Source organism: Vombatus ursinus, unplaced genomic scaffold, assembly GCF_900497805.2.
Source record: "Vombatus ursinus unplaced genomic scaffold, bare-nosed wombat genome assembly UNPS02005659.1, whole genome shotgun sequence".
NCBI lineage: Eukaryota > Metazoa > Chordata > Mammalia > Diprotodontia > Vombatidae > Vombatus > Vombatus ursinus.
In genome coordinates, this window is record NW_020945437.1 from 23,912,938 (window position 1) to 23,934,964 (window position 22,027).

At 42.9% G+C, this 22,027-nt stretch overlaps 1 protein-coding gene across 1 annotated transcript in view; it reads left to right on the plus strand.

The window, feature by feature from the left end:
* Positions 1-19,944, plus strand: part of P4HA3 (prolyl 4-hydroxylase subunit alpha 3) — a 52,500-nt gene extending 32,556 nt beyond the window's left edge. The window contains exons 6-13 of the mRNA XM_027848296.1: positions 133-296; positions 2,204-2,380; positions 5,972-6,036; positions 10,440-10,599; positions 11,282-11,344; positions 15,672-15,740; positions 17,238-17,334; positions 17,890-19,944. Of these exons, the coding sequence (XP_027704097.1) occupies positions 133-296; positions 2,204-2,380; positions 5,972-6,036; positions 10,440-10,599; positions 11,282-11,344; positions 15,672-15,740; positions 17,238-17,334; positions 17,890-17,960 (866 nt within the window). The 3' untranslated portion in view covers positions 17,961-19,944. The remainder of the gene's footprint in view (positions 1-132; positions 297-2,203; positions 2,381-5,971; positions 6,037-10,439; positions 10,600-11,281; positions 11,345-15,671; positions 15,741-17,237; positions 17,335-17,889) is intronic.
* The last annotated feature ends 2,083 nt before the right edge of the window (positions 19,945-22,027 follow it).

The window sequence follows — 22,027 nt, forward strand, 5'->3', positions numbered from 1 at the left end:
GATAGATAGATAGATAGATAGATAGATAGATAGATAGATAGATAGATTGAGATAGAGCCCCTTGAAAAACCTTAAAGCACTATAGAAATGGCAGTGATGGCTATTATAATTTGCTGTAATGGCTTCTTTCAGATCCAAATAACAAGAGGATGGCCAGGAACATCCTGAAATATGAAAGGCTGTTGGCAGAGAAATCCAATATGACAGGACCTGAGGTGACCATCAAGAGACCTAATGTCCCCCACCTACAGACTAGGGACACCTACGAGGGACTGTGCCAGACCTTGGGTTCCCAGGTACCCCTCCTCAGAATGGAAATGGGAGGCTACAGGATTCCAGATGAACTTCTGTTCAAAAAAGTAAAAGCAGAGACTGTGAGGGACTGTCTGATGTTGACTACTGCCAAGTGGAGGTTGTGGCAAGATGGGGTAGGAACTGGGTATTAGGAAGTAACCGGAGCTCACGCTCCCGAGGCAGGGGCTGTGGTAGGCGGAGTTGTGGTGAACTGGGATGGGCTGGATATGGAGAAGTAACTGGAGCTCACGCTCCTGAGGCAGTGGGCAGTGCTATGAAGCTGGGGAAGGAACAGAATTCAAGGAAGTAGCTGGAGCTCCCGCTCCTGAGGCAGGGGGCTGTGCCACGTGGGAGTGGGACGGCAGAGGACGAGTTCCCTTTGCTTAGTCCCCTCCCTAAGTGCAACGTCAACCCCAGACGCCTCCTTCCTGTGTCCTTCCTGACTTCCTGGGTCACGTACCTTCCCTTTGTGTAGCACTGACCCCAGACGCCTCCTTCCTGTATCTGGTCCTAGCCTCCTGCGTCACTTCCTCTCCCTTGGTGCGCTAAACTCAGACATCCCCTTCCGGTATCTGACCCTACAATCATTGACTAGTAGGCGGGCTGAGGAGGAGGGGCTAAGTAGGTACTTAAGGAACGATCGCTCTCTTTGCTCCTGCTCTCTTGCTATGGCCTTCCTGCTTGGCCTTGCTGTGATGGCCTCTGAATAAAGCTCAGGTGTTGGCACCTCCTGGTCGTCTCGTCTCTGTGTGTTTATCCGGGTAGTACCCGAAGACGGGTAAGTATGACTCTGGCAGCCTGCTCCTTATAGGAGGAGAGTGCACGGCGCAGCCGGCACAAGAGACAAGACAGAGAAATGAAATGATACAAGCCAATGGTGTAACATAGCAGCTAAAAAAAAGCTAAAGAGATCTTAGGTAGCGTAAAGAGAAGCATATCCATGGGAAGACAAGGGATTATCATCTTTGGTCCTGTGTTTCCTATAATAAAAAGGAGACTGACAAATTGAAGAATGTCCACAAGGCTCAGGCTGATCTGCCTTATCCTATTAGAAATCCTTCCTAATTCCCTTCATTATTAGCGCTCATGTCTCCCCAAATTATGGTGTGTGTGTGTGTGTGTGTATGTGTGTGTATACACACACATCCATATATACATATATCTATGTATATGTATATACTTATCTGCTTACCTGTTATATCCGAACAAGAGATTACCGCCTGAGACAGCCTGTTCCAATCTAAGTCAATTTAACAAACATTTATTAAGCATACGTAAGGCCCTAGCTAGGCACTACAGACAGAGACAAAACAAACAAAAATCCAGTCCCTGCTCCCAAGGAGCTTATATTCTATTGTTGGGTAGCAAGGCAGTAGCAAGTCGCTAGAGGTCTTTAAGAAGAGGTTTAATGACTACTTTTTGGTGATGATATAGAGGAAATTTCTGCTTAGTCAGTCAGTCAGTCATCAAGCATTTATTAAGCACCTACTATGTGCCAGGCACTATGCTAAGTGCGAGGGATACAAAGAAAAGCAAAAACAGTCTTTGCCCTCATAGAGCTCCCATTCTAATGGGGCAGACAGCCTGCAAGCAACTATGTACAGGAAGATGTATAAAGTGTAAATGGGAGGTAATTCCAGAGGGAAGGCACTAACAATGGCAGGGATAGAAGTAGACTGGTGTATGAGATTCTTTCCATTTCTAGTGTTCCATGATTTTGTGACCAAGTCCTGGAAAGGGAAGCGGGACTCAGGATGAACGGAGAAGGCCTAATGGTGTAGGGGCAGAGCCGGTCAGTGCAGACTGAGGCTCCACATCCCAGTTTTCAGAGGCCTTACACTCTTGATGGTGCAGGTCTTGTTCCTGGGCCCCTTCTTCTCTCACACTGGTCCCCTTCTTTCCCTTCCAGCCCACCCACTACCAGATCCCAAGCCTCTACTGTGCCTACGAGACCAACGCCAGCCCCTATCTGCTGCTCCAGCCTGTGCGGAAGGAGGTCCTCCACCTGGAGCCCTACATTGTCCTCTACCACGACTTTGTCAGTGACTCTGAGGCCCAGAAGATTAGGGGGTTTGCAGCACCCTGGGTGAGTGTCCCCTGTGCTTGGCAGGAGCACAGGCTTGGGGCTTAGGGAAGGAATAGCTTGAGCTTAGAGAGCCACGGTGGAGGAAGGACGTTGATAATGGAGATGTCCAGGGGAGGGCGTCCAGAATGGCAAAGGGCTTTGGGTTCATCCCATAGCAGGATCAATTGAAGGAACTGCGGGTGATTAACCTAGAGAAGAGAAGGCTAGGTGAGTGGTGGGAGAGGGTGGGGGATGGGGGAGGGGTGGGGGAGGGCCATGTGATAAAGATCTTCAAGTATTTGAAGGTTATCACATTGGAAGAGGGAATGGTTTAGTCCTTCTCAGCCCCAGAGGGCAGGATGGGGAGTACCTGGGGGACGGTACCAAGATGAAGACACGAATGTAAGCTTGTTATCAGGAAAAACTTCCTAACAACTCGAGCTGTCTCAATGAGAGATGGACTGCTCCAGAGATAGTGAGATGTCCTTCCGAAGAGGTCATCCAAAGAAAGGATGGATGACCATATGTCAGTACATTGTAGCAAGAATGCTATTTCAGGTATCCATTGGACTAGATGACTTCTGAGGTCCCTTCTCATTGAAATTCTGTGAATGTGAAATATAGCTTATATATGTATAAATACTCATGCATATATGTATATCTGGATACACACACATACTTGGGTATAGCTAACATTTATAGAGCACCTACTATGTGCCAGGCACTGTGCTAAGCACCTTACAAATATTATCTCAATTGATTCTTGCAACAACTCTAGGAGGTAGGTGTTCTTATTGTCCCTGTTTTACAGATGAGGAAACAGAGGTTAAGTGACTTGCCCAGGGTCACAGCTAGTGTCTGAGGCTAGATTTGAACTCAAGTCTTCCTAACTCTGAGCTGGTGCTGTACCTACTGCACCACCTATTATAATCCACATGACATATTATATATAATTATAAGATGGAATAAATAGATGATATAATTATAAATATATAACCTATTATATATATATTTCTTAAAAAACAAGCTGCATAATAGAGATTCAGTTTCTAATAAAAGCCACTTTCTTATTCTTTTTTGTATATTAAAATGTTTTTATTGAAAATTAAGTTCATAATAAAAAAAGAAAAAATATATGCATCCATATATCCTTTCCCTTCCTCCACCCAGAGAGCCATTGCTTGTAACAAAAAAAGAAAAAGAAAAAAAAAAGAAAAAAATTGCTCAGCAAAACTAAGCAATCCATCCTCTGGATCTGACAGCATGTGCAGGATTCCATAACCTGGAGTCGCCCACCTCTGCAGTGAGGGAGGAAAGAACTTTTTCCTCATTTCTTCTACAGGGACAAGCTTGGTCATTACAATTTCATAATTACATTCAAGAAACAAATGCATACTGTGTGCAGAGTCCTATACTTATGCCTAGAGAGATACAAAGTCTAGATAAGACATGGTCCCTGCCCTCATGGAGCTTTTGGTCTATTAGGGAAATACCACCCCCATCTCCACCTATTGACATTCTTTTCCTTCTTCAAGGCTCAGCTCAGGTACCACCTCCTGCATGTAGAGTTCATTGTCAACCATCCCCACCCCTCAGCCATTAATGATTCCTCTCCCCAGATCTGTCAAACTACTCCAACCTCTCCTATAGATTTATTCATTTTCTAACTGGTATTATAGTTATTTGCATGCATATCACTCCTCTCCTGGATTTTGAGCTTCTTGTTTCCCCTGGTAGACTGTATTATCCATGAATATATGAATGAATGAATGAATGAATGAATGAATGAATGAATGAATGAATATTTATTAAGCACTTACTATATGCCAACCACTAGGGATACAAATATATAACAAAGTCTCTGCTCTGAAGGAACTCACATTCGAATTAGGGAACACAATACATATAAGAAAATTCAACTTTAGGGGCAATGGAAAGATCCAGAAGTCTCAAGAGTTCTAGAGAGTGTAGAGGCAGGGCTGGCAGTGAGGCCCTAGTGGACTGGTAGGCATAGTAGAACGTCTGGTAGTCAATGGCAGGGCTGTGTTCTTCCAGCTTCCTAGAGTGATTAGAGATGATGATGCCTTGATCATGTCAAGCAGCCATGTCAACTCTGTGAGGCAAGGGCCTAGAGGTGGACTAGCCCAGCACTATTGAGAAGGGGAAAGGAGGCCTGAGTGTCTGAGTGGGGCAGGGATTCTGGGTTCCCTTTTACAGGGGTGGGATTGGGGGAGGGGGGAGGCAGTGTCCAGGGACTGTTTCATTTTTAATCTTTGTATCTCCAGTGCCTAGCACATAATGAAGGTTTAATAAATGCTTGCTGATTTATTGAGGATGGGAATTGTGTCTTTTTTTTTTAATCTCCATGTCCCTATTATCTAGTACCAGGCTTTGCACATAGTTAGTATTGAATACATTTTTTAAGAAGTTTCTTGAGTTGGATTATTGTTCCCATTTTACAGATGAAAAAACTGAGGTCACGGAGGCAACATGACTTGCCCAGATTCATTCAGCTTACTATTGGCAGAGCCAAGATGGGAGCCCAGGTCTTTGGACTTCATATCTAGTGTTCTCTCAACTGCTCCGCATTGCTGACTCTCTACCATGTGCTTAGCACTGTGCTAAGTAAACACCATTTGCTGCTAGGTGTTATGGGAATGGGATGAGAAATGGTGTTACTGGTGGTGAGTCAGCAGATATGGGCAGGGAAGTGCAGTATCCAGGGCATCCTAAATGGGAGGGTTTGGAGATAATGATCAGCTCTTAATTTGAAGGGAACCTAAGAAATGAAAACCAGTCTTGAAAGTGCTTTAAGCTGGAAAGAGAGAAGCATTCATTAAATGATCTCATAAGGATTGGCTTCCTTGGCATTTTAAAATTGATGCTGAGGGTCAGAGGTCACTTTGAGAAACATTTTGAAGCTATATTAATATTAAACACATAAACCACCCAAGAAGAGAGAAAATGAGACACTATAGGCCCGTGTATATGAACCCATCAAATCTGACCAAAATTGCATTGTGTTTACTTTGTATATACTTAGTACTGACTTATTTGTGGAATGTTGTTTCTCTGTTAGAATGTAAGCTCCTTGAGGGCAGGAATAATTGTTTTTGGTCTTATTCCTAGCACTTTATTTAGTGCCTGGCACATAGTAGGGGCTTCATAGGTGCTTCTTGAATTGAGTTGAAATGTCATAGGCTTTGGAGCTAAAAGGAACCTTCAAGAGCATCTCAGGCCAACTGCCTTATCGTACAGAGGAGGAAACTGAGGCCTGGAGAAAATTGACTTGTTGAGGTAGCTCTGGCAATAAGAATAGCACCTTTCATTTCTATAGTGTTTTGCAGTTTACAAAACTGTCTCCTCTAAATGGTAGTTCCAGGATTATTATCCCCATTTGACAGATGAGGCTCAGAGTGATCAATGACTTGGTTGGGGTTCACGCCTACCAGTAATGTGGGGACTGGAATTTGAACCCAGGTCTCTCCTGACCACTCTACCATGCCTGCCTCTGTGATTCTGTGATATATGCATGTCTCCAGAGGCACGTGGGCAGCTTCCCTTTGCATGGTGACTTCCTCTTCCTGCTTTCCCCCTTCTTCTCCATGTCAGCTGCAGCGGTCGGTGGTGGCCTCCGGGGAGAAGCAGCAACAGGTGGAATATCGCATCAGCAAGAGGTAAGGGAGCTTGATGTGGTCCAGGTCTGCCCCTGGGGGGTCTTCCATCCCTTTGAAACACCCTCTTGTGAGCCAGCCTGGTGGTCAGGGAGCTCTGGGATTGATGAAAATAATGCCAAATTTCTTTAGCATATTAAGATGCAGTTTGTATACATTGGTTCACTTAATCTTCACAAAAGCCCTGTGAGGTAGATGCTCTGGAAATTATCTCCCATTTTACAGAAGAGGAAACTGAGGCACAGAGACATGAAATGACTTGCCCATGATCACACAGATAGTAAGTGGTCAGTAGGACTCCTAGATCATAGATCATATTATAGAAGAGACTTTAATGGTTATTGAGTCTAATCCAGAAGTTCCCAAACTTTCTCCTTTCAAGGTACCCTTAGTGCCTTTATTAAGACATGCTTTTTTCATGGTGGCACCTAGGTTAAAAGAAATATCTAACAGTTCTATTTATGAAATGGTTAGGTTAAAAAAAATTAAATATCCTGCACCTTTGTGAGCTCAGTGAACGGCATAGAGTTTGGGAATCTTGAGCCTAATCCCCTCATGTCTAAGAATTCACATGGTCTAGCCTCTGTGTCCCTTTGGGTCAGGAAAAATCAATATCTTTTCAGGGCAGTCCAGTGGTTTTTCTTAAAATTACTTTTATTTATTTTGCTAAATAAAAAAATTTAACAATCTTTTGAGTTCCAAATTCTTTCCCTGCCTTCTTCCCTTGCCCCCTTCTTGAAAAGGCAAGCAATTTGATTTCAATTATACATGTCAGGTCATGCAAAATATATTTCCATATTAGCCATGTTGTAAAAGAAAACACAAACAAAATAAAACAATGAAAATATAGGGAGTTTAAAAAATTATGCTATAATCTGCACTCAGAGCTCATCAGTTCTCTCTCTGGAGGTAGATAGCATTTTTCATCATGGGCCCTTTGGTATTGTCTTGGATCATTGTCTTGATCAGAATAGCTAAATCTTTCATAGTTGATCATCCTCACAATATTGCTGTTGCTATGTACAATATTCTCCTAGTTCTTCTCACTTCACTTTGCATCATGATGTTCATGTGAGTCTTCCAAGGTCTTTCTGAAAGCATCCTGCTCATCATTTCTTATAGCATAATAGTATTGCATCACTGTCATATACTGCAGCTTGTTCAGTCATTCCTCAATTGATGGTCAACCCCTCCATTGTCAATTCTTTGCCACCACAAAACAGTTGCTATAAATATTTTTGTATAAATAGGGACTTTTATATTTTCTTTGATTTCTTGGAATACAGATTTAGTAGTAGTATTGCTGGGTCAAAGGGTATGCAGCTTTATACCCTTTGGGCATAGTTCCAAATTGCTCTACAGAATGGTTAGATCAGTTCAAAACTCCATCAATAGTATATTATAAAGTGTCCCAATTTTCCCTCATCCCTTCCAACATTTGTCATTTTCCTTTTCTGTCATGTTAACCAATCTGATAGGTGTGAGGTGGTATCTCAGAGTTGTTTTAATTTGCATTTCTCTAATTGGTAGTGATTTAGAACATTTTTTTCATATGACTATTGATAGCTTTGATTTCTTCTCCTAAAAACTGCCTGTTCATATCTTTCATCATTTATCAATGGAGAATGGCTCTTATTTTTATAAATTTGGATCAGTTTCTCATATATTTGAGAAATGAGGCCTTTTTGAGAGAAATTTACTTTAAAATCTCCTCTCACTTTCTTGTTTTCCTTCTAATTGTGGCTGCATTAATTTTGTTTATGCAAAAACTTTTTAATTTCATGTAATCAAAATTATCTTTTTTACTTTTTATAATCTGTTTCTTATTTGGTCGTAAACTTTTTTTATCCATAGATCTGACAGGTACATTTCCCCATGCTCTCCTAATTTGCTTATGATATCACCCTTTATATCTAAATCATTTATCCATTTTGACCTCATCTTCATTTTTGGTATTAGATGTTGGTCTATGCCTAGTTTTTATCAAACTGCTTTCTAGTTTTCCAAGCAATTTTTGTCAAATGTTGAGTTCTTACCCCCAAAGTTTGTATCTTTGGGTTTGTCAAATACTAGATCACTATGGTCACTTACTACTGTGTATACCTAGTCTATTCCACTGATCCACCACTCTCTTTCTTCTAGTTCCAGATTGTTTTGATGATTACTACTTTGTAATATAGTTTGAAATCTGGAACTGCTAGCCCACCTTGGTTAACATCTTTTTTTCATCGATTCCGTTAATATTCTTGATCTTTTGTTCTTCCAGATAAATTTTGTTACTATTTTTCCTAGCTCTACAAATTAATTTTTTGGTAGTTTGATTGGTATGGCACTAAATAAGTAAATTAATTTAGATAGAATTGTCATTTTTATTATATTACATCAGCCTACCTGTAAGCAACTAATATTTCTCCAGTTGTTTAGATCTGTCTTAATTGTGTGAAAAGTGTTTTGTAATTGTGTTCATATGATCCATGGGTTTGTCTTGGCAGATATACTCTCTAGTATTTTATATTGTATGCAGTTATTTTAAATGGAATTTCTCTTTCTATCTCTTCATACTGGGTTTTGTGGGTAGTATATAGAAATGCTGATCACTTTGTGGATTTATTTTATATACTGCAAATTTGCTGAAGTTGTTAATTGTTTCAACTAGTTTTTTAGTTGATTCTCTCTTTTCAAATTTTGGTCTATGGGTGGAGGGGAAAAGGAGACAGCTGGTCCTTTCAAGCACACCTGGGGGGCCCTACACAGGCCAGGTCATTCATTTGTAATTTACCTTTTTGAGGTTCCATTCCCTTCTCTTGATTCATTCTCTGGATGACTTTGTAGACATTCAGGCAAGGAGTCCAAATACCTACCTCTGGGCATGGAGAGGAGCTCATAGGGGTTGGGGCTTGGGCTGCCATGAGATACTCATTCTTCTCATCTTCCCAATGCAAGTGGCCCTTACCTCTTCTCTACCTCCCCTCACCTCATCCCTAGTGCTGCCCAGAATTCTTGGGCTATCACTTTTCCTCTTTAAGACTGTTTCTTCACCTTAAAATCCATCATCTCATTTGATTCTCACACACATCTCTCTTCTTTTAAAGCAGGAATTTTCCACCTCAGGGCAGTAGACAGATTTTAGGAGGTTCATGTTCTTTGGGGGGGGGCGGAGGGAGAGGAGGGTAGAAATAACATTTTTATTTTCACTAACCTCTTAACCAAAATTAGCATTGGTGTCAGTTATGAATGTAGGCAACAAAAATATTGATTCTGTGAAGAGGTCCACAGGCTAATTCTCCAGAGTGCCAAAGGTGCCACAAAAAGATGAAGAACACTTGCTTTAAAGTTCACCCTATCTAGCCCAGATCCTTGTTGCTGTCATCTTGGGACATCCAAATTCCTCTTCCTGATCCCCAGTATGTTCAGTACCTGGCTCACAATCTTCTTCTTCACTCCATTTCCTCTCCCTTTAAACACCCTGGCCTTAAAGTTCTACAAAGTTCCTCCTCCCATCCCCTGACCTTTATCTCAACATACATGGGCATGATCATACCTTAGACTCCATCTCCTCCAACCGAGTCTGCCCCAGATGCCAAAATTCCTAATTATGACTCTGCCATACTGCCCTTACCAGTAGCAGCAGAGAAAAGGAACACAGAGCTGGGACATAGCCTTAGAACACTTAATTTTAGATCATCGAAAAGAATGTCAGTTCCAGGAAGGACCGTAGAAACCATCCATCTAGTCAAGACCCTTCACTTTCCAGAGGAGGGAACTGAAGATCAGAGAGAGAAAGGTGACATGGCTAATGTCACACAAATACAAAGAGAGAAGACAAGGCCTCAAACCCAGGCCTCTTGACTCCCTGGCTCAGTGCCCTTTCCCCTGAAAGGAAGGCCTTCCTCGATCCGTAGATCAACAGGCATATATTAAGGTGCCTACTGTGTGCCAGTCACTGTGTTAGTCCTGGGGATATGAAGAAAAATATGAAACAGTTGTTCCCCCCTAAGAGATTTACATTTTAATGGGGGAGATTACAAGTATGTATACAGGATATATATATATATAAATATACTATGTATAAGTATGTATAGAACACATAGAAAGTTGATAGCTTGGAGGGGCAGGTAGTAGCAGCTCAGCAGGATCCTGAAAGTCCTCACATGGGAGGAGAGGCTACCAGGAAGGAAACCAGGGATTCCACAAGGCAGAAGTGAGGAGGGAGAGCATTAAAGGAATGAGTGAGGATTACCCAGCACCTTTTGCTTATGAAACTAGGGAAATGGTTATAGGGAAAGAGTGAGAAGAGATTATTAACTGAGAGTGAAGTCTCTTTGGTTAGTGGGGCCTGCCTGCAGGGAGCTCACTGCATAGAAGGGCCTGGGATTCCTGATGGGTCAATGTGCTGTGTGTTTCAGTGCCTGGCTGAAGGACACTGTGGACCCGATGTTGGTATCCCTAGACCGCCGCATTGCAGCCCTCACGGGCCTCAATGTACAGCCCCCCTATGCTGAGCACCTCCAGGTGGTGAACTATGGAATTGGAGGACACTATGAGCCTCACTTTGACCATGCAACGGTAAGTAGCAGGGGCGATGGGACTCCCACTCTTTGGAGGGAAACAGAGGGGAGGGTGTGTTTTCCTGAAATATTTCAAGCTGCAGAGCTCATTCACACAGGAAATAATGAAATCTTAAGGCAATATATAGAACCATAGAAAGTCAGAACTGGAAAGAACCATAGAAGAAAAAAGAGATCAGAACTGGGAAGGGCCCCGAGAGAGGCCACTTAGCCTAGCCCTCTTATGTCAGAGAGGAGAAAATGGAGACCCACAGAAAAGTGGGTCAGTGGCACAGCCTGGCCTAGAACCCAAGGCTCAGAAATACAGAATCTTAGAACTTTCAGAGTCAGGAGGGACCTCAGAGGCCATCTAATCTAATCTGTTCCCGCAAAGAAATCCACTCTACAACAATCCTCAACAAGTGGCTGTCCAGTCTCGCTCAGGGTCACACAGGAAACAGTGGCAGAGCCAGGATTCAAACCTGGTTGTCTTCTAGGCATGTAAATTCATCTGAATTCCTTCCAGAGCATTTGTTGAGAGAACTTGCTAAGGGAAGATTAGCTAAGAGCTCTCTAAGCTGAGAAGGGGCAGTTATACCCCTCGGTGTTGGCCCTGTGCTTTACATTTTCATCTTCCTGTAGGTCTGGTGAATTATCATTGTCTGCATTATTTTCTGCTGTCTTTGACTCTTTCATTGCAGTCACCAAGTAGCCCTCTGTACCGAATGAACTCTGGGAACCGGGTTGCAACCTTCATGATCTATGTAAGTGTGGAGGAATCAGAGGCTTCTTCTAATAGAACATTTGTTGATTATTGTACTTGTAGAGTACAGCATTTGATAGTATCCAGCCACTCATCATACTCATTCCCATTCAGAGCCAGGACTAGCAATTTTCATGCCCTGGGAGAGTAGCATGAAAATCTCCCTGAAATCAGCTTTTTAAGACAAATTCGGGTATTGGGGGATGGGAGCCCATAGAGTAGAGTGGAACAGATTGGATCAGACAGGGGAAGAACTTCTGGGTTGCTGAACGATGGCTGCAAGTGCTCTCTAAATTCTGCTGTCCTGCCTGGGGTAAAGCCCAGACTTTCCCGGGTCATTCGTTGGCTCCTAGTGCTTTGAGGTTTAGAGAGCACCTAAGTCATAAGATGATTGTGGGATAAGTCTTGACCACTTTAACATCCCTGATTTACAGCGTAAGAAACCAAAGCTTAAAGAGGGAAGTCATTTGCCCATGGTCACCCATCTAGTCAGTGTCAGAGCTAGGTCTGCATCAATGTCTTCTTGATGTGCGGTGATATTTCTACTATATCATTTTGCCTCTCATTTTATGGCTTATGAAGTACCTTCCTCACAGACACCCTGTGAAGGAAGTAGTGTCTGCCAGGATTATTAGTCCCATTTTACAGAGGAGGAAACTGAGGCTCAAAGATAGGAAATGATTTCAGTTCCAGAGGTAGCTAGGTGGAGCAATGGATAGAATGCCAGGCTTGGAGTCAGAAAGATCTGAGTTCAGATTTGGCCTCAGACACTTACTAGTTGTGTGACCCTGGGCAAGTCACTTAACCTCTGTCTGCCTCAGTTTTCCCAATTGTAAAATGGGGATAATAATAGTATCTATCTCCCAGGGTTGTTGTGAGGATCAAATAAGATAATATTTGCAAAGCACTTAGTGTAGTGCCTGGCACTTAGTAAGTGCTATATAAATGCAAGATGTTATTATTAAATGAGATATTTGATTTTTTTTAAAGAATGTTTTTATTTTACTTTCAGTTACATGTAAAACAATTTTTAACACTTATTTTTTATAATTTTTGAGTTCCAAATTCCTTCCTTCCTTCCTCCCTCCCTTTCTTCCTTCCCCCCTCTTTGAGAAGATAAGCAATATGATATAGATTATACCTGTGCAGTCATGTGAAACATTTCCATATTAGCCAAGTTACAAACGAAAACAAACACCGAAAAAAAAAAAGAAAAGAAAGTAAAAAAAAAAAAAATATGCTTCTTTCTGTGTTTAGACTTCACCGGTTCTTTCTCTGGAGGTGGATAGCATTTTTCATCATCAAGTTCTTTGAAATTATCTTGGATCATTGTATTACTAAGAATAGCTAAGTCTTAAATAAGATATGTTTACAGCATTTAGCAGAGTGGCTAGCATATAGTAGGTGCTATTATCAATGTTTAATTCCGTTCCTTTCTTCCCTTCCAGAACCTACAGTGAAATTTCAGACATGTATAGAAATCACTTACAGTCTTCTTGGGGGTTTCATCTTACATCCTCATTTTTCTTATTTTCTTTTCTTCTTATCTTGTTTATATATTTGAACATTTGTAATTGTCTGTGATAGTCAAATAATAGCTTAATAAATGTATTATTATAAATTATGTGTAAGTATAAAATTTATATTTAAAAGGAAGGCTTATGGTATTATGTAGATTAAGGAATTTTAAAAGTTATGCTATCATTGCACTGAGTCCAAATATAGTGGCTTTTTTTTTTTTGCTTTTTTTTGGTGAGGCAATTGGGGTTAAGTGACTTGCCCAGAGTCACACAGCGAGTGTTATGTGTCTGAGACCGGATTTGAACTCAGGTTCTCCTGATTCCAGGGCCGGTGCTCTATCCACTGTACCACCTAGCTGGCCCTATAGTGGCTTATTTAAACAAGTAGCTATTCCTGGTTATGTGGCTCCTTAAGGTTTGCAAGGTACTTCCTCTACAACAACCCTATGAGGTAAGTAGTACTTCAGTTTGCCAATGAGGATTCTGAGGTTCAGAGAGGTAAGTTACTTGCCTAAGGTCCCAGAACTATTAAGTGTTAAAGGTTGAATTTGATCTCACATCTAGCTCCAAGCTGCTAGTTCTACATGACACTGCCTCTTAAGAAAGCCCTGATCATCCTACTAGATTGGTTATATTTTATAATTAAATGACTACTGATTTAAAAAAATGAAAATAGAATAATAAAAGGGTATAGGAGAGATTTTGGAATCCCTCTCAGGGTTGTCATGAGAAACAAGAGAGAAGGGATGTAAAGGTATATAAAGGTGTGAATGGAGCAGCTAGGTGGCACAATGGATAGCGTGCTGGGCCTGAAGTCAGGAAGACTCATCTTTTTGAGTTCAAATCCGGCCTCAGATGCTAACTGTGTGTCCCCTGGGTAAGTCACTTCACCCTGTTTGCCTTGGCTCCTCATCTGTTAAATGAGCCGGAGAAGGAAATGGCAAACTACTCCAGGAACTTTGCCAAGAAAACCCCAAATGGGATCACAGAGAGTCAGAAATGACTGAACAACAAAAGTGTGAATGTAAACCCATACATTCTGACCATCTAGATGGGACCTGAAAATGACACACATCAAAGCAGGATAAGGTATATGCCACAGGGAATGTGGGAAAATCATTCCAATGTGGCAATGACTTGTGTAGCAAAGCGGGCATGGAATCCCATGAAGCTTATAGAGCTTGGGCCAGGAGCCCAGGGTAGGGCTGAGTTAGAGTAGCAGGGATAGAACTGAGCACTGTAGGGGCAAGACCACAGACAAAGGGGGTAGGTAGTTTGCTTGTCTATTTGTCTGACTCTCTGTATCTCTCTACCTACCTACCTACTTACCTACCTACCTGTACATTTATCTATTTATCCATTCATTCTTCCATCCACCCATCTACATATCTATTTATTACCCAGACTGATTTTCCATCACACAGGAACTGGCTTAGTGCTTCCAAATATAGAAATTGCTCAGGGACCACTTCCTACCAATTCTCCAGGAGGCAGGACCAGGGATGATTCCTGAGGTGGAAGGAAAGGGAACAAACATTTATCCAGCACCTACTATGTGCCAGGCACTATACTAAGGGCATTACAAATCTCATCTCATGATCCTCACAACAACCCTGGGAGGTAAGTGTTATTATTATCCCCATTTTATGTTGAAGAGACTGAGGCAGATAGCAGTTACAGTAACAAGTTACAGTAGCAAGTTACAGTAGCAAGTTACAATAACTTGCCCAGGGTCACACAGCTAGTGTCTGAGGCCAAATTTGAATTGAGGTCTTCTTAATTTGAGGCCCAGGGTTCTATCCACTGTGTCACCTAACTGGGAAGGAAACATCTGTAGGCAGTGCCTGGTAAAGTATCTGAGCCAACTATTTAACCATTCTTGATTTAGGCTGAGCATGATCAGAAGTTATCTGAAAATCTCCTCCTTTCCACATCCAGAAAGGTGTGTTTTAGCACACAAAAAAGTGTGTGTGTGTGTGTGTGTGTGTGTGTTTGAGAGAGACAGAGAGAGAGAGAGAGAAAGAGAGAGACAGCGACAGAGACAGAGGCAGAGACAGAGTCAGAGGCAGAGACAGAGAAGGGGGTGCAGGCAGAAACAGAAAGGGAAAGGGAAAGAGAAAAATAGGGAGAGATAGGGACAAAGAGGGAGAGAGATGGAGAGGGAGAAGGAGAGACAAAGAGAGAGATATGAGGAGGAAGAAGAGGAGGAAGAGATGAGAGGAGAGAGGGGGAGGGAGGAGAAGAGGGATAGGGAAAAAGAAGAACAAGGGAATTGAGAGGTACTCAGCCTAGTAGGATGGTAGATAGAGGCTTGGGGTCAGGAAGAACTGAATTCAAAACCTGCCCCTGACCCTAACTCCTTGTAGAAACATGGGTAAATCACCACCCTATTTGAGCTTCAGGCAACTTTCTAAGACTATAAAGAACCGACAGGTTGCAGTGGCCCTGGTGGAGGAGGGTCCCATATCCAAGAAGTCACACGTCCTTAATACTGCTCTTTCATTTCCTCCACTGATCTGTGACCTCCATTAATATGGGTCCTTGGACTCCTGCCAGTGTGTGGCACAACTTCATGCCTTGGGTAAGAGTTGGAACCTTTACATCAGGTACAGAGTTGACTGGTCTCCCAGGGCCTGAGCAGCCAGAAGTCACAGCAGCCCTGCCTCTCTTGAGTCACTTATTTTTCTCCAGGGTTAGGAAGAGGGTGAGTCAGGTGAGGATGAGCCTAGAGGTGGTTGAACCACAAAGTTCCAAGGAGTAGAGCAGGTGACCTCCTCATCTCTACTTTTCTATCCCTTTGCCTTTTAGCTGAGCTCGGTGGAAGCTGGAGGATCTACAGCCTTCATCTATGCCAACTTCAGTGTCCCAGTTGTGAAGGTAAGTATGGCCTAATTGGCTTGAATCAACAGGACTGGGGTTCTAGGGTCTATAGAGGAAGGCCCCACATCTCACTGTCACCCTGGGAAGAGACCCCCGAGTATGTTTGCAGCGTGACTTGAGAGGGAGGAGTAACAAGTTATAACAAGCTGCTTCATCTTCATGTTGGCAAAATCCTCACTCATTTCTTATCATAATATTGCAAAACTGGCCTATTGTAGGACTAGAAAGGGTCTTGCTGGCAAGACAGAAGGCAGAAGACGTGCGTTTGAAACCCAACTCTGGTATTTACTAGCTGTGTGGCTTTGGTGAGGCCGTTTCTCCTTCTGGGCCTCAGCTTCAGCGTCTGTAGATGAGCCAGTTGGACCAGATGGTCTTGAAAGCCTCTGCATCTCTCTCCACTGTGGTCCTAAGTGCCTTCCTTTCCCTGGACCTCAAATTCCTCCACTAAAAAGTGAGGTTAAAATAAACCCTTCTCTGCTTCTATCTGAGAATTGTTTGTGAAGTTCAAGTGAGAGACTGCTTATCTAAACTCCTGACAAATTACCAAGTGGTGTATAAATGTAATTTGTTATTATCAAGGCTCATAGGAGGCCCAGAGAAGGATAGGGACAGGCCCAAGGTCACACAGTAAGTTATTAGAGTCTGTACTAAAATTCTTCTATCTTCTAGCTCAGGGCTATTTCCATTATATCACAGTGTCTCCTGGGGCCTCATCTAGTTCTGTTCTTATTCAATTTAATTCAGTCCAATTCACCTCAGTTTGATTCAATTCCATTTGATTCAATTCACTGTAGTTTGGTGGGAAAAGCATGAAATCTGGAGATAGAGGACCTGGGTTCTAATGCTGGTGTGCCACTTATTTTCATATGTATGACCTTGGACAAGTCACTTTTCTGGATCTCAGTTTCCTCATCTATAATAATATGGAGTTTGACCAAATGATTCTTAGAGTCTCTTCTAGCTTTAAAATTATCCCATTAAATTAATCATTTCAATACACTTATTAAGTACCTAGACTAGGGGTAGGGAACCTGCGGCCTTGAGACCACATGTGGCCTTCTAGATCCTCAAGTGCGGCCCTTTGACTGAATTTAAACTTCACAGAACAAATCCCCTCAGGGGATTTGAATTTAGTCAAAGGGCCGCACTTGAGGACCTAGAAGGCCATATGTGGCCTCAAGACCGCAGGTTCCCCAACCCTGGGCCCTTGTATTCAGGGCTGGAGTCAGTCAGTTAATAAACGTTTATTAAGTGCCTACTATATGTGAGACACTGTGCTAAATGCTGAGAATACAAAAAGAGTCCAAAGACAGTCCTCACTCTCAACAACGGGCATTTCTGGTTTGGTGTTTTTGTTTGTGCCATGGAATGTATTTGTTTATGCATGCATCTGGAAGGGGAATTGCTTGTTGGTGTGCATGTGCATGTGGGCAAGGACAGGCCTGAGCCTATAGGAGGTCACTCTGCCCTGGGGCTGTGCCCTTTTCTTTACAGAATGCAGCCCTGTTTTGGTGGAACCTTCACAGGAGTGGTGAGGGTGATGGAGACACATTACATGCTGGCTGCCCTGTCCTGGTTGGAGACAAATGGGGTAAGATCTTTCCTGGATAGGGAGGGGGATGTTTGGGCTGGGAACACACAAAGAGGTTTGAACCAAGACCAGAAGGGAATGAGAGCTCTGATGTAGTAGGTGAGAAATTTGTGTTTCAATTCAGTCTCTGCCACTTACCAATTATGTGGCCCTGGGAAAGTCACTTACTTCTATTAGCTAATACTCATATGGTGATTTAAAGCTTGCAAAATGATTTACATTATGTCATTTCATCTCTGGGCCTCAGTTTCCTCCTTTGTAAAATGGATTGGCCTAGATGACCTCTAAGGATTCTTCAGGTTATAAATCCTATAATTCTTATTTTTTTTATTTTATTATTATTATTTTTTTGTGAGACAATCAGGGTTAAGTGACTTACCCAAGGTCACACAGCTAGTACGTGTCAAGTGTCTGAGGTCAGATTTGAACTCAGGTCCTCCTGACTCCAAGGCCAGAGCTTTATCCACTGCACCATCTAGCTGCCCCCATAAATCCTATAATTCTATGAACTAAATTGAATTTAATTGAGTTGTTCCTCCTCCTGTTCTCTCCTAGTGGCCAACAAATGGATCCATGAGTATGGGCAGGAATTCCGCAGACCATGCAGTTCAAAGCCTGAAGACTAGTCTGAGTGCAGAGGCCTCCTCCTGGGAGCTAGAAGACAAGATCTGACCCAGGGACTTTGCAGTGTGTGTGGTAGAGGGTGGGGGAGTCATCCAGCGGAGTCCCATTGGAAGAGTGAAGGTCAGCAATGGCTTCTGGCAGATGGGATGAGAAGCAAAGACCACAATGATCTCCAACTCCCTTTACCTTAGAATTTATACTTGGAGCTCCACTTTGGGGCTGAGACAGAGGAGCACGGTGAGAACAAAAGGGAGAATGGGAGAGGAAAGCCATTGTTGGGTTCAGTGCCCATTGCTGGGAACAGTAGACCCTGAGGCTTGGTCCAGGGTAGAGCTCTGTAGGCTGAGACTAAGCTTGATTTAGTATGAGCTGAGTGACGGCTCAAAACCTGATTTGGGTAAGGGGGCTAGGGTGAGGAGAGAAGAGGAGGCTTCGGTGCTAAGTCAGGGGAAATGTCTTTTTAGATCTCTTGGTAGAGATATGGGAAACTGAACTGCTCTTGCCAGTCCCGTTCATGCACAGCTGTGACGATGGCCACCTTCAGGGGGAGTTGGCAGTGGTTCGCATGGCTCCCCCAGCCCTGGTCCTGCGCAGATGCTGCCTGAAGCCAGAGGCCTAGAGCAAAGGCAGCATCACCCTTTTGTGGGTATCTTGGGAGGGAACTCAGAATCACATCTTGCCTGAACCGGAATTCACACGACAACATCCCTGACTAGTGCTCCTCCAGTCTCTTCTGGAAGACCTTCAATAATGGGGAAAACTAACTACCTCATGAGGCAGCACACTCACTTTGAGACAGCTCGAACCATTTTTCCCTCTTTGGAGCTAAAATTCATCTCTGCCACCCACTGCTCCTAGAATATCAGTGAGGCCCAGCAGAACTTGCCTAATCCCTATTACACGTGATAGCTTTTCCAAATACTTGGAGATGCCCTGTCTCCCTTATCTTCTCTTTTCCAGGCAAAACATCCCCAGTTCTTTCCAATGGTCCTTACATGGCGTGGCTTTGAGCATACTCACCATTCTGGTTGCCTTCCTCTGGACCTACTCAAGTGATCTGAGGTCCTTCCTGAAATGTGGTCCTTCCTGAAATGTGGTCCCAGAAGGTCCCAGGCACAATACCTCAGAAGGGAACTGACAGGTAGACAGTTCAGTGGGACTATCAGCTCCTTCCCTCTTGGGCCTCTGTCTCTATGAATGTGGGCCAAGATCACATTAGCTTTGGGGCTATCACTCTTTTTTTTTTTTTATATTGAGCTTGCAGTCTCCTAAAAGATCACAGCAGAGAGACTGAGAAACATCAGCAAGCCCAGGAGACACTTGGCTTGTACCACACCTAGACCTCAGGGCATCAACTCTGTCACTTCCACATTATCACTAGACCACAACAGATCCTAAATCCAAACAAGGTCCAAGACAGAAAAAAGCTGATACTTTTCCAAGGCCAGGAGATGGGGCTGATTTTCAGCCTGCTGACTTGGATTAGTAATCTCAGGGGCTCAGCCCTCTGAGCAGAGGTGCCCTTCCAGGAGGGAAACTCACCGACAACTCTTCCTTCTCTTCTCTCCCCTGCTATTCCCTGGGCCATTGGCCTAGAATAAATAATGAACATTTTACTAATATTTTGAACATAAACAGTGCCTTTCTTCCACGGACCAAAAGCATTTCAGTCAGCTGGCAGGCACATATTGAGTCCTCACTGGATGCAGAGCCCCACAGAGAATCCACAAGATGACACATTCCCTGCTTTTGAGGAATTCCAAGTTTCTCTGGAGAGATAGCACATACATAGACTTAGATCTTAATGCTGGAAGGACCCTTAGGATAAAGGAACACTGAATATCAGAATTGGAAGGGACCTTATGCCATAGAATACAATGTCGGAGTTGGACTAGACCTTAAAAAATATTAGACCAGAAAATGTCAGAGCTGGATCAATCCTTAAATCACAGAATGTTGGAGCTAGAAGCAACTTTGGAACATAGAATTTTAGAGCTAGAAGGGGGCCTACAGATTATCTGGTTCAATGCCCTCATTTTACAGATGAGGAAACAGAGACCTAAAGAGAGGGACTTGCTCACGATCCCATGAATTAGTGTCAGAAGCAACTTGTCCACTACCAATTTTCTCTTCCAGCTCAGACACTCATTGAGACTGCTTTGCTCTACCCTGGCGCACCATCTGTGGTTAGTGGTTTGAGCGCACCTGATAATTCTCCCCACACAATCACTGATTGTGGGAACATGGGGTCCACTAGAGGCAGAATGGGGAGTGTTGGTTCTGGAGACCCAGGCAGCCTCTCCAAACAGGCTCAGGAGGAACCAGAGCCAAAAGCCACACAAACCATCCATTCATGGAACCCTTTGAAAGGGAGCCCTGTTAGGGGGCCAGCAACCAGCTACCTGAACCCTGGAGGACAGTCACTGTGTGTTTGTATATGATCAATGGGAATGGGTTGGGATTGCATTTAGAAGTATGTAGTCTTATATTTTAATATTACAAGGGTATATAACTTCATCCTTGTGGACACTCCCTCTACTAAAACAAATCAGTTCTTTTACACCTTAGCAGACAGTTTTATGAGTTGTGATGGCTGAAAAAAATGCTGTTCCCTAGTGGTTACTCTTCCAGTGATGAGCTTCCCTGCAATTAGCTAGGCTAGTTCTCAGACAACAGATACACAATTCATTGCTTGGCTGTCACTCAAAGCCTTTCAATCCTTAGTTGGATCTGCCTTGATTGAAGCCTCATAGCCTTTGAGAGCTCAGGGTCAACTTCATGAGGCATCAAGGATTATACAGGAGGAGGTAGGTTCCCTCCTACAACTAGGGAAGCTGTTGTATGTCCCCAGTCTCCAGAGTCTGATTCTAACTTGGATCTTCTTTGGGTCTGTTTCTTCCTCTTTAAAATTAGGAAACTGAACTAGGTGATATCTAGAGGGTTTTTGCCTCTTTTATGTTCTAGGGCCTTATGACATTCTTTATTCTAAAGTCCTTTCCAGTTTTCATATTTTGAGATTCTGTGATTTAAGCTGAGAACTAAAATAAGAGAAATTATTCCAACAGGAAGAGATTCTACCTACACAATGTATCTCACATCCATTCTCATTACTCACATGGTTACTACCCTCATTTAGGGTCTGACTTTTACCTGGATTACTGCAATGGCCTCCTAAATTGGATTGCCTGCCTGTTTTCTTTCTTCCAATCCATCCTCTATAAAGTTGCCAAAATGATATGCCTACAGCACATGTCTGACTACGTCACTACTCTACTCAAGAAACTAGTGGCTCCCTCTTGCCTCTAGGATAAAATACAAATTCCCTTTGAAAATTTTTCACCACTTTGCTGAAATCTGCCTTCCTAGTTCATTATACATTTACCTCAGCACATTGAAGGGTTTGGTCAAATTGGCCTTTTTTCTGTTCCATATATATGAAATTCCATCTCTCCATATCTTTGCATAGGCTCCCTGCCTCCTTCCCCCAAGCTGGAAATGCACTTCATTCTCATCTTTCTCTCACAGAATCTTTAGCTTCCTCCAAAGTTCAGCTTAAATACCACCTTTTACAAGAAGTCTATCCTGGTTCTCTAGGTTATTCATGTCCTTCTTTGGGAAATTACTTTGTGTACACACACACACACTGCATTTTGTTTTCTATGCTCATGCTGTTATCCCTCAACAGAATGTAATCTCCTTGAGGGCAGAGATGGTTTCGTTTCTGTCTTTGCATTTCCAACACCTAACACAGTAATTTTGCTTCATAAATGCTTACTGAATTGAAGGAAAGGACATTCCAGGCACAGGGGATGGTAACTTCAACTATGGCTCATTCTGTTTGGCTGGTGCTTTCGGTACCATTTATACAAGAGAATCAATCATATAAGGTAAAAATGCAAAGACATGTTAGAACCAAATTATGGAAGGCCTTGAATGTCAGTGATGGCTGGACTTCATATTGTGGGTTACAGGAAACTACTGAAGAGAAGTTGGTGGGGGGCATCATGATTAAACCCAAAGAATGAAGTGCTAATGTTAAGACTGAGATTTTCAGACACCTGGGGCATTG